This window comes from Corvus moneduloides, chromosome 6, assembly GCF_009650955.1.
Source record: "Corvus moneduloides isolate bCorMon1 chromosome 6, bCorMon1.pri, whole genome shotgun sequence".
Lineage (NCBI taxonomy): Eukaryota > Metazoa > Chordata > Aves > Passeriformes > Corvidae > Corvus > Corvus moneduloides.
In genome coordinates this window covers 41,599,140-41,612,623 of record NC_045481.1, presented here as the reverse complement: position 1 = coordinate 41,612,623, position 13,484 = coordinate 41,599,140, and the positions used below count along the sequence as shown (strand labels likewise).

Here is a 13,484-nt window from a genome sequence, read left to right as displayed (position 1 = left end):
CATTTGTGAGGATTTTTAGTTGGGTTTTCCTGTCAAAATGCATTGAGGTCCTTAGACAGGCGGAACAGACTTTTGTCTGCAGGAAACTCCTGCTGTCTTTATGGTTCTCGGGCACTTTGGCTGTCTGGGTGGATCCAGGCACTCTAACGCCCTCATTAATAATAAGTTATTGAATGACAACACTTCCAGTGCTATCTCATCTCCTTTCCCTGCTTAACGTAATGGGGAAGTGGTGCAAGTATATGACAGTGGTCTGGAAGCATCTGTGTGTGTATACTGATTGTATATTTTAAAATTTGGGTGAGGTGTTGATTTTGATTATTGCATGGAAACCAGCTGTGACTTGGAAAAATCCAATTAGATAAGATGGCTTGAAAATCTTATTAGCTAAATTCATTACTGATTTTAAGAAATGGCATTTCATGATGTCAGCTAACTGATGGTGCAGGTAGAAGCTTCCACTGTACCATTGCTGTGCAGTAGGCTTTTCTATTACCGTTCCAAATGCTTTGTAAGCAGGGGCATTCCCATGTTCCCTCTGTCAAGTTCTCAAAGCCTGTAGGTGAGGTGATAAAACAGTATCTGTGGAATAACTTCTCTTACTTGCATGGTCTAAGTTAATTCACCCATTTCCAGCAAGGAAATTCCAGTTATAAATATGTTATTACTTGAAACTTGAGGAGCTAGATTCATCAGTACCTGGAACATAGTGCTGCGAATTGTCCAGTGAGTTTTTTGTAATTAGATGCATTTTGGTGTCTGTTACTGTCATCTCCCTGGCTCTCATGAAAATGATACTTAAATTTGTGGTTATTGCCATTGCCAACTCTGCATGGCACCTCTGAGTTTCATTTTTTCCATTTACTTGTGTTTTGGGGAATCAGGGGACAAGTTCTTTTGTGAACTTCAATGTTGTTTTAAGTGCCAGAATGTAGTAGTGGTTCAGTAGTTAACAGCAAAAGTAACAGACAATCTTCACCTGTCCAGCAGCAGGCTGGAATTGTTGTTGTCCCACTCTGCACTGCACTGGTGCAGTCACACCTTGAGTACTACGTGCAGTTTTGGGTGCCTCAGGACAAGGGCATGGAACTGTTAGACTGTGTGCCCTCCCAGAGGAGACCAGCCAAGAGGATGGAAGCTCTCAAGGGTAAGACTTACGAGAAGCAGCTGAGGTCACTCAGCTCATTCAGCTTAGTTCTGAGGCGACCTCATCCAAGCCTACAACTTCCTCAAGTGAAGCAGTGGCAGGGCAGGTGCTGATCTCCTCTCTCTGGTGACTAGTGAGAGGACACGAGGAAATGGAATGAAGCTGTGCCAGGGAAAGTTCAGACTGGACATTAGGAAAAGGTTCTTCACAGAGAGGGTGGTCAGTCACTGGAACAGGCTCCCCAGTGAAGTGATCACAGCACCAAATGTGTCAGAGTTCAAGCAGCATCTGGGCAGCACTTGGAGGATTTATGAGTGATTTATCAGTTCATTGGTAGAACCACAATATTTAAGCTCTCCTCCTCTTAAGACTGAGAACTTATTACCAGGACAAAAGCCTCAAACTTCCCTGCAGAGCATCCCTTTGCTTTAATTTTTCGGAATATTCTTCATTAAGTTGTTACATATCATGAGAACTCATGGGTCCATTCCAACTTGAGATACTCTGTGATTCATTGGCAATGGGAACCTCTGCATATTATGTGCTCCAGGGCCCTCACCACCTCAAATGGACTTTGCTGGCCCTCAAAGTGAGGACAGAAACCTGAAGCAGGTGCCTTCACATGGGTGCCTGGTGGAGGGGCATGATCAAGCCCCTTGCCGGGTTGGCTCCAGCCTTGCTGCTGCAGCCCAGGGTGCAGCTGGCTGCCTCAGCTGCAAGGGCACACTGCTGCCTCACCACCAACTTTCTCCCCACCAGAGCCCAAACACTATTTCTGGAAGTTGTTTTTCATTCAGTCCCTGCCTTTCCTGCTGCATGGGGCTCTTTCATCCTATGGGCTTGTGGTTGCTGTTGTTGACTTGATGAGATAGGTCCCTGTCAGCCCAATTCTCCATCACCTTGCCTTGCTGCAGCCCTGCAATGGCCACCCCACCCCACATTTGCAGAGGACACCAAGCTTGTGGTTCTTTTTTATCGCTGTCAGTACTAAGGAGCCATGTTAGTAACAACTGGTATTGATCCCTGAGGGATGTTGCTGGTGGTCAGCCATTGCTGGACCTTGCACTGCTTGTTGCAAAGCTTCCAGCACAGCAGTCTCTGACTGGAAGTGGCTGCTGGTGGCAAAGAGTGGTGATATTAATTAGCATTTGTATTATTTAATTTTGGAAATATTAGCATTCTTAACCTCTGAAACACATCTTCAAAGATTACCAGCTTTTTAGAGAGGTACAGGCTTGGTCTTCACTTGGACTACCTCAGTTTATCTGAATGAAGCCTGTATAATTAAGATGTAGGCAAAACTTATTGACAGTAAGACCCAGACATTCCCACTGCTAAATGAGCCACTATCTGTGGATATGCAGATGAGCACTGGTGACAGCTGAGTTCTTGTAGCTTTGAGTTTGCTACTGTGAGCTTTGTTTTCCTTGTTACCAAAGTACACTGTGGATGAGGAGCTGACAGCAGGAGTCACAGGTCCTGACCTAAATACAAAATATAGTTGCTGGAGTGTGTTTGAGGGAAGAAAGGTGAGATTATTTTATGTTATTGACCTAAAATCTCTCTTAGCTGTTTCTCCTTACAGTGCAGCAAGGGTGTAAGTATTTAATAGGAGACTACATTCAAGTGAGGTTGACTTTTCTGTGACATAAGACCACAGGTATACCCTGGCTCGGACTTGAGTTCCTAGTAGCGCAACAACCTGGCAGCAGTGGCAAAATTAACACAGTCTGAACAATTTTCCGTGTATCAGCAAGATCTCATCTGGTAAACAGGAGTACTTGCCAAGTAGGCACTGTTGTTCAAGTTTCTAGTGAGCATTTCTAAATGACAAAACAAATTACTAGCAGGGCATATAATACTTCAAAGTCTCAGCCATCAAGAAAAAAGCCATCAAGCTGTATCTGTTGCTCTAGTAGCTGGTTTTCAGATCAAAGACATTGTTCTCTGGATCAGTTCATGTTCTTCTTTTAGTCTCAGTCTGCCTTTAAATGCGTGCTCTTGCAAGGCCAGGGACTGAGTAATTGTCTCTCTTTAATGAGATTATATCTGCTCAGTGCACATGTTTATAAGCCTTTTCATTTCACAATTCACAGTATAAAGTTCAGGCTAATATATAACTGATTTTAGACAGTGCTTGTCTGCCGGTGGGGAAGCTAGTTACTCTACAGAAATACTGGTGTACTTCTAGAGAAGAGAGAAACTTGGCATAAAGAGAGGACAGACAATTGTCAGATTAAGTGCAATGCAGGATACAGTCTCAGTAGTCATTCATGGCTTTAATGGTGGGGAGCAACTGCTACCATGGCTCAGAGACCTGACATACCAGAGCTGAGGTAGGGTGTTTCTAGAGATCCCGTGATGGAGGTGATTAAAGCTGAGCAAGCTGGTGGGGACTCAAAGGACTGCCTTTATGTGGACTGCTACAAACACTGAAAAAGTTAAGTCAGAGTAATTAAGCCTAAAGAAGCACAAAAACTTTCCAAGCAGATGGTCCAAAGCAGGATTGGGAAAGTGTTGTCAGGAGCAAAGAGCCTCTGGCAAGGAATCTGAGTTGGCAAAAAGTTACTTTGGTTTTAATGTGTTGTCATGTGTTTTGAAGTTCATGAAAGATGATCTGGAGAGTGGGAGAGCAGTGCTGGCTAGCTTGTTTGGGACTAAGACAACCAGCTGCTCAATGAATGTGACATCTGAATTTCCTGCAGTGCTGAGGTGTGCTTAATTCTGGCTTAGTGCAGTCGAGAGGGGAGACAGTACCTGTCAGTTGTTCATTTGGTTGCAGATTTGAGGTGCGAGTGTACCTCAAGCAGCAGCAAGGCAAGTTGATTCATGGATGGCTTTAGAGTTAGTTAATGCATTACTCTGTCACCTGAGTGCACATTTTATGGTGACAGGTTGAGATGAGAACAGTGGTCCATACGCTCAAGAATACAGGAAAGGCAGCCATCCAAACCCAAGGAAAGCTAAGATTCTAATGCAGCCAAATAAAAAGCTATTTGCTGCTTGCAAAAGCATCTTCTGTGATACATTAAGCAATCACTCAGTCCTGTCTTGAAAATGGCAGGTGGATGTTTGCATTGCTCTTACTCTAAAGATTAGTTTGCTTGGTTGTATGAACCCTTTCTTGACTGAATTTCTTATCCTTCCAAGTCTATTGTGTGCTAAACAGAACAGAACAAAAAAAACCCCAAGGAAACAAAAAAAACCACACAAAAAAAATTGTTCATTTTTACTGAAGTGTGTAAGGTGGTAGCATGCCTTCCCCAAAACAGTTGTCAGTGCCTCTTTATGAGGGTGTGCAAAGACGCCTGGATTGGTTGGTTTGAGTGTTCTGTAGTTCATTAGATGTTATCCAACCCTAGGGTGATGAGCTGAAGCAGGGTGGTTCTAAGGCAGAGGTCAGCTTTTCCTCAAGAAAAGGAGAACTTACTCTGGTTTAGAACTTCTCTCTTGATCACCAGAGGACCATAGGTGTTCATGTGGTATGAAAAATCATAGTTTAAAAAAAAAAAGTCTAAATTTTCTGCCTTTACATAAGTGTACAAGAAATTTTTGAATCTGAACGTTTTGTATAGTGAGTGCTGAGTTGCTTTAACATCCTTGTCACAGGTGGGGATTTAGAATTGCACTTCACCAGCACTGCCTGCTCCCAGGGGAGCACAGCCTGTGTATTTCTGTGTCTCTGTGAACATCATGACTGTATCCGAATTGATAAAAATAGACCTTGTGGTAGCCTGTATGTGGCATCAGAAATGCAAATGTTTCATTCAGTGGAGCGGTGGTGGAGAAGTAACTTCCACTGTTCTCAACTCAGCAGTCAGAGATTTGCATCTGAGGTGAAGGAGCTAAGAGGCAGATTCAAAGGGCTGCTGAGATGCAGCTGTGGGTGGCCATGCCCTCACACCTGCCACAGTCCAGCAGGTAATCTTATGCCAGGTTTTGACTGCTGACAGAAAAGCTTTAGTGCAAAGGTGTCTGGATTTAGCTGAGCATGGTAATACACGCTGAGGTGGTTCAGAATGTAAGTCCAGAATGCTCAGACCACGTGTAGGCATGTCCTGCTCATTCCTCAGTTCCTGGTGTTTTCATACAGCCTTTGTCTTCTGGACACAGTGTGTTCCCAGGTCCCATTTCTCTTAGGATCCTCACACTTCGATTTCCTGGCCTCTCATCCTGTTTCTGTCACCTTTCAAATAAGGGTTGGACAACCTGAAAAGATGATACAAATCAACTGTTCAAAACTGGTTATTCTGTGGTGAAAGCTATGCTTGGTGCCTGGAATGCCTTCCCTGCCTTCCCTTTGAGCTTCACAGCTGAAGGGTAGCCTTGGAAGTGGCTCAAGCACACCCTTGCATGAAGACCCCACCAAAGCCCAAAAGAGCAAAGTCAGCAAGGCTCTGAAACACGCTGCTATTTCATGCCTGCTTTAAAAATACACCACTGGATAAAGTAATTTCCCTCAAAGTTTAACAGAAAAAAAATAATGGGTTTTCTGTTGTTCATTTGCTGAAGAAATTACTGCTCAGGGTTAATCTTTTTTAGATATCTTGTAAGTCTAGTTATTAGTCTTCCTGTCTGCATTTTCAATATTAGAACACTTGAAATTTTTAGGATTTGGCAATGAGCAGACATCAAGAACCAGTCTGCCTTTATGAAAAAAGTACTTGTTCATTACAGGTGTATATCCGAATGATCTCTCCATCTCTTGTTTTGATTCAACTGAGAGTATGGCTACTGAAGAATATAAACCTTACCTAGAATATACAGGTTGGAAATTTATACCCTTAAGTATGACCAGCAACACACTGGACACATGGTGTTCCAAGTAAAGTCTTGTTTTCCTTTGATGTATTTAGATCTGTTATCTACAATATTCATAACTCGTGTGATCTCTGTTGAGCATAGCTATTCAGTAATACTGCAACTTTGTTGGGTTTTATTTCTGAAGTGCTACAAGTGTTTAAAATTTGTTTTCACTGTAGCACAGCTAGTAGTAATAATAGCAAAATATCTAGTGCTGTTTGCTAACAGCAGGTTCTGCAGCAGTAAGCTTTTAAATGGCTCAATACTTAAAAAAACCTCATTTCAACATCATTTTTCTGCCTGAATTTTTCAGTGACATCGCTTGAAACAAGTATCTTCTGACGCTGCCTACTCATCATTTGGATGAGTCAAAGAATTTATTTTTCAGTTTTGTAGCTTGTCTTGCACTGAAACCTGTGCAGATTTTTTTGCAGCTTCCTCAGAAATGCCATGTAGTGTCATGTTGGAGTGTAAAGTATCTCAAAACAGCAAGAATATACAAAAAGACAAGCACCAGTTTTCAGATCCTTGGCTCCCCCTCAAGACTGCAAGAGGTTCCAGCCTGTTGGAGGGGGAATTGCCTTTATTTTGTACAGTGACAAAACATCCACTGCCTATAAAACAAATATGGAGAGCCCATTTTTCTGTATGCCGTCATTTGAGACAGCATGTTTTCCAGCTTCTTTCTCTAATAATCTGCCTTCTGCATGTAGTATAATGCTTCTAGGATGTGCAGAGGCACTAGCAGCTGCTCCGATTTTGATGTGCCTGTTCCTCAGTTAACAGTGGGGTGTCCCCAGTACTTTAAAGAAAGCCTTATTTAAAAATAGTTGACTGAGGCATTCATCAACCCTCATTTAAAAAATTTACTTCCTGGTGCAGTATAACTGGATTGTTGGGAAAAATACACTGGAAGGTTTGGCAAAACTTCCAAGTCTGATTGCTGAGAGACTTTGATATATGCAGGTAACATAGGAGACTCTCAAACTTCAGGGTTTGATTCAACTCGATGTCTTTTTTAGTTACACAAATTCTCTGTGTTTCTTGCTGAATCAGGTTCTTGGTGTACTTTGTGACAGTGTATAAATTTGAACTGTGCTTTATAAAGAAACTTTCACCTTTGGGCAAAGTTGAACAGAGAACACTTATTTTAAAAGTGTTTTACTGGCAGGCTTTCTGCAGTGTAACTACAGTAGCTGTCAAATGTTCAAAGAAAGCTTTTCAGCACTACTCTTTTTTCCCTGTTTACTGTGTTGGAATTGAAGTCAAATTCTTGCATTTCAAGCGCTTCATCTTGAATGTCCCAGTTTCAGCACTTTGGAGGAAGAGTAAATGAATGTGCTGCTTTGCCATCAGCCAAACACTTTGAGTGTAAAAATGAGTAAGTTGGACAAAGCATCTGTTCTGGTGCAGGAGTCTCTACTTTCCGCACCATGAGGCTGTGTTTACTCTGTAGGTTGACCTCTGTTCTGTTTCATCCCAGAGGAGCCTTGTGGAAAGTTGCTTACATTTTGAAAAAGGTTATCTAAGTCAAAATATCTGTGTATATTTCACTCATCTGACTCCCAAATCAGGTGATGAGGCACAACAGACTTTGAGTGAAGGGGTGAAGGCAGCAAGTGTTTGTAAGACCACAAGCATAACATGAGACTGAGTGAAACCAGTATCCTCTGAAATCTGCCTAGAGTCTTGTTGTGGGAAGGAAGGGGCATAATCCAGAACAGTCTCTGGGTTTCCGTCATATATCTTATATTTGGACTGTATTTCTGACTAAAGAATTATTTGACAGGGGAGTGAAGCTCTGAGGGCTTTTCCAAATCTTTGGGGTATGTTGCCATCTCTTTGAATTTTAATAAGGAGCAGCTCACAAGAAAGTTCTGGTATATTTTAGGTTTTTATTCAGGGCATAATTTTCCTCATTTGGGGATGTGGCTGCACAGGAAAGCAGGAAGATGCTAGGTGGAACTTGAACACGAGCAGCACGAGGGAAGTGTGAGCATCCATGTGGCAAGCCCTGCAGGGCTTCAAGTGTGTCTTCCTGATTTCAGCACATCCTGCTTCCCACTTATCTTTACCACTGCTGCTGCTCATATCTGTGCAGTGCAGGTTATGCAGATGCAAACTTTTGTTTGCAGCTGAGTCACTGTATTCTTCATGAGGTGTCATTACTGCCCTCAATGGCAAACACAGTACTGGTGCTCTTCACAACTGGGTACATCAGCCTTGTCTTTTTCCAGCTGTAGAAATGGCTGGCACTGTGAAGAAAATGTGTTTGATCTAGGAAGGGATGTTTTAAAAAGCTGGATAATGAACTGTAAGTCTTGACAGTATTGCTGACTCGATCTGAGATGAATACGTTTCAGTTCGAAAGCCATCTGTCTGTCACTACAGAAAAGGGGGTAATGAAGAGCTTACCAGGTGTCCACCAAAGCTGCTTTATCACTCCTCTCCTCAGCTACACGGGGAGAGAAATATAAGAGAAAGCTCAAGAGTTTGGGTAAGGACAGGAAGAGATCACTCACCAGTTACCACCACAGGCAGAACAGGCTCGACTTGAGGAAATTAGTTTATTTATTACAAATTAAATCAGAGTAGGGTAGTGAGAAATACAAGCAAATCTTTAAAATACCTTCCCCCCAACCCATCCTTTTCTTCCTGGACTTAACTTTATTCCTGATTCCCTACGACCTCCCCCCAGGTGGTACAGGAGGATGGGGAATGGGGGCTGTGGTCAGTTCATCACACAGTGGTTTTACCACAGCTTCCTCCAAGGAAGAACTCCTTCCCTTGCTCCAGAGTCATGTCCCTTCTACAGGAGACAATCCTCCAAAAACTTCTCTAGTGTGGTTCCTTCCCATGGGTTGTTACAAACTGCTCCAGCTTGGAGTCCCTCCCACAAGATGCCATCCTTCAGGAACAGGCTGCTCCAGTGTGGGTCACCTGGAGAGCCACAGGTCCTGCAAAAATCCTGCTCCAGTGTGGGCTTTTGCAGGTTCACAACCTCCTTTGGGTATCCTCCTGCTCTGGTGTGAGTGAGGTCCTCCCTAGGCTGCATGTGGATCTCTGCTCTCTGATGGGCTGCAGGGGACAGCCTGCCTCATCGTGCTATTCACAGCAGGCTGCAGGGACATCTCTGCTCTGACACCTGGAGCTTCTTCTCCACTGACCTTGGTATCTACAGAGCTGTTTCTCTTGCATATTCTCACTTCTCTCTTTTCTGGTTCCAATAACTTCTTTTCCCTTCTTAAGTGTGTTATTACTGCAGCACTACCACAGTCACTGATGAGCTCAGCCTTGACCAGCAGTGAGTCCATCTTGGATCTGGCTGGAATTGCCTCTGTTGGACGTAGGGGAAACTTCTCGCAGCTTGTCACAGAAGTCACCCCTTGCCATGCAAACCCAATACAACTACTAAAGTTCTGTGTAAGGAGCTTTGTGTTTACACACTGGTAAGGTTAACATTCCACTAGGCTGAAGGATTCTGCCGTTATTAAAACGTACTTATTTGTTTGTGACAAGGTGAGGCAGATGTGGCAGTGAAAATCTGAAGACTAAAGAAAAATATCCTTAGCTGGGATGATTTCCTGGTGGATCAACATAACTGTGAATTAATGCAGTGATACTGCTGTTTGATTGCTGTTGCCACTTTGATTTCTGCTGCCAGATAATAGTTGATGGGACTGCATCGTACTTAGTGCGTTGCCTTTTTGTCAACTCACGCACAATGGTTTGGTAACATACCACTCCAAATTCTCAAATACCAAATTCAGACCTAACTCTCATGTGACTGTCTTACCAAAAGTTAAAAACAGAAGCCAACCCTGAATATCATTCTGTTACTGAGTGAATGATAAGCCAAGATCCTTCATCTTTCAGAATAAGGTTTTCTAATTGGTGATGCCTGCAAAATTTACTGCAAAAAATCGCTGCCCAGATGCTGTTTGCCACTGAAAGTGGAGCTGATGGTTGACTTTCCCCTCAGTGACTGTGTAGTATCATGCAAGCAGCCTTTAGATGTCAGATCAACAGTGCTATTTTGGAAGGGGTGATGAAGTGCTTAACCACAGTGAAACTTTCTCTTATTTACTTTGCAAATTCATCTCTCATTCATTTGCACATACCACGGTAGTTTCTCTAGCAAATGAGCCATAAACAACTGCTACATTCTGTGCATATCTCTGGCTTTGTGTGCAACCAATTCAAAGTGAGGGGCCCATAGGAAGAAATAGGAAATACGACTATAAATAAAATGCTGTGCACTTTAATGCTGCAACTAACAAAATCATTAGATTTTTTTTAAGTGGTATTTTTTTGTGCTTGTCTGCATTGTGGTGGATACTTGTTCATTCTTTATTTGCAACAGTTGAATCCATAAGCTCCCAATTCACAGTGTAAAAATGGACCAATGTCAGTAGCACCCATTGTTTTCTATTCATCTGCCAATAAAAGAGAATTAATTTGCTAAGGGAGAAACTGTTTGGACTGTACAGGTAGCCACCCATCAAAATGTCTCCACACTAAAAGAAGCACTGCTGCTTTTGTTTTGGAAAGGAATACTTAGCCAAATTTAGCCAAAACCATGCTTAGGGTTTAGCAAAAGGAACAAGTGTTTATATCTCAGAGGACAAGGTCCTTACTCAGTCAAGAATCTTACAACAAATGTAGACTTAACAGTCAGTAGTCCAAAGAAGGTAGATTTGAGCTTGTTATCTGACTCACAGCCAAGAGAATATGGCCCAAGGCTTAATCTGTTGACAGGACACATCAGGGATGACCAGAAAATACACTGGAGATGCATTTCTCTGCAGTGAGACAATGTCACAGAAATGTGTCCAAGCTGTCTGGAAAGGTGACAAAAAAGGAAGAGCTGGAGCTCAGGAGATTCCCCTGCACATGTATATATGGCAGACTTTTCCGTGAAATTGTACTATCACCAAGTTTGCACAGATGTCATGGGGGTGGACAGCCCATTTAGAGGTATCAGTGCTAACATACAGGTAAGTGCTCACATCTGCATGCAGCAGCTAGTTCTGTATCCTGAAAGCTTGAACGGAAGCTGAGCAGAGCCAGGAAAAACACCTTGATGTAGACCGTCCAACAGTCATGTTAAAAATGTGAGATCTTGCTGTCCTTGTCACCTTGTCTTTTCATCCTGTCATCACATAACTGTTTCTTTGTTTCTGTTCTCATGCTCATGGAATCCTTTATTAACTAATTTAGTTTACTAGTGGGAATTATGTTCTGTTCAGCTCCTAAGTTTGGGTTAGCTTCCAAGAGGTCCTGGTGGTCACCTCAGCTGGTGTGCAGCCAGTGTACTGCTACCACACTGACGTGGGAGGAAACAGGGCTGCAAGCCTCCAAGTGAGCCTTTGCATCAGCTCAGCTGCTGCTACACCACCACCTCAACTGTAGGGACTTTCCCCCGCCCAGTGAGATAGCAGAATTTGGCATGAGAACAGGGCTGGGGTTGCAGCCATGGGGTGAAGTGCCATGGTTTACTGAGCCCAGCTAGGGGCTGCTATGTAAGTGCTCTGTGACTTGCCTCTAATGTCCTTCTTCATGGAGCTGTGAACTCCTGTGCATAGCTATGGAAGCTGTAGCATGGGCTTCTGTAACAGTTTTCAGTCTCCACCTGCTTCCCTCTTGATTTTGTTCCTTTACTTATTAATCCTGAAGGCAGTAGATGTTAATGGTAGGCCAGTGTGTTAAATTAGTTGCAGAGAGGAGTTGGAGCTGAACTACTTTATGCCTTTTGAGGGACGTGGTGGACGAATTTTAAAGTTATAAAACAAAATAAGTTTTTGTGACTGCACTGTAAGGTATCTAATATTTCAGCAGTAGGTACTCTTAGTAATATTTGTTGTGGAAATTTACTTGCCTCTTATGCTTAGAACTTGTGTGCCTAATTAAATTAAAATAGGTTTAAAATTAAAGCATGGTTTGAATTGGATTCCCAAATGACAATGTTGTTTGAAGTATGGATTTTCATAATGGATGTACTATGAATGTGGACTGGACAGAAAACCTCTGAACAGACAAACTGTAATTGAATGAACATAACTGCCTTCCTTTTAAGATCACTGTAATTAGGAGAATGTCTTACATGATGGACTGTTAAAATGTCTTGCAGGTGGATTCACCAATGAACTTGAGAAACCCACATGATTTGGTAATACTAATGAGACAAGAAACAACAGTTAACTACCTCAAAGAACTGGAGGTAAAGCATAACATTTAAGTTCTAACTAATTTCTGAAAATACAGATTTTTTTCCATAGACCTTATAGTGTTAGTTTTAGGTGGGGAAAATAACTTATTATTGCTAAAGTTCCCCTTCAATGAAGGGATGAAAAATTTTATAGATCTCAAGAACTTTTTGCCTCAAGTCTGCCTAACTGGTCTCCAGTTGTATCATTCCCTGTTATTAGTCATAAATACTAACATTTTTACCTAAAGTCACTGGATTCTGTTGTACTGTGTTTCAGAAGAACACAGGAGATGTCACCTCTGTTTTTCTTCAAGCCCATTTATTATTGAGAGGGGGTCTGAGACCTTTTGAAAAGGGCTTCAATGAACTTTGAACTGATAAACTGAAGTTTAAATATAATAGGGGTTAGGTAAGCAAACAGCTCACAGCCCTTCTGGCCATGCACTCCTTTCTAGTGCCAGCTTTGGTTTTATCCGATTAGGATAACTAACTAAGTGGAAAGCCAGATGAGCACCAGAGATAGCTTTAGGTGAATGGGAGAAAGGAAAATAAGCTGTACTGCCCCTTGTGTGACTATATTCAGCCAGTCTTTCTCAGAAGGGTACACTCTTTTTTTGTGGCAATGGACATTTTAGCTGTGGATTGAATAATACTTGCAAGCTTTTTGGGGCATGGGTTGTGGGTGTGGAAGTTACTAATGTCCAACTTGTGGTATAGAAATGACTTTCAGCAGAAGTTAGCTATTGTAAGTTCTTGCACAAGTTGCTACTGGTGGATATATCTGTATTGTTTCATAGTAGCATGTAATCAAATGTGTATGGCTTTAATTAAAAATGCAGGTTTTCTTATTTCACATGTACTCATGTACTTTTCACATGTACTAAAGTTCAGTTGTACTTAGCACACTGAGTGGTTAAGATGATGATGATTCATTTGCAATGTCTCTTATTATTTCCACAAGGTCTTACAGTGGAAAGACAAGGGGCCAAATGTGAAAAATATGATGTACTTTTAGCAACCATTTCTTCTTTTCGTAAATGGCCTACCATGGATCTGGAATGTTACTAGCCCACTTCTTAGGCACAACAGTAGAAATAAGGGCTCATTTGAGTTGTATTATCTCTAATGAAATTTTATATGCCATCCAAATCCAAAAATGTCCTACAGATGTTACAAAATATAGGAAAATATCCGCAAAATTTTATGAGAATTTTTTAGATTGTTTTCAAATGAACTTTGTTTTAAGGAAAAAGTTGGACTGTTGAATCCAGCAACTAGAGAGTTTGCTTTCATTGGTATATATGCTTCTGTTTCCTTTTTTTTCCT

The 13,484-nt window shown here is 42.0% G+C and overlaps 1 protein-coding gene across 1 annotated transcript in view; it reads left to right on the top strand.

The window, feature by feature from the left end:
- The window catches only part of TTC17 (tetratricopeptide repeat domain 17), a 56,565-nt gene that overhangs the window by 1,174 nt on the left and 41,907 nt on the right, over positions 1 to 13,484 (top strand). Inside the window, exon 2 of the mRNA XM_032111729.1 lies at positions 12,081 to 12,170. Within this exon, the coding sequence (XP_031967620.1) occupies positions 12,081 to 12,170 (90 nt within the window). The remainder of the gene's footprint in view (positions 1 to 12,080; positions 12,171 to 13,484) is intronic.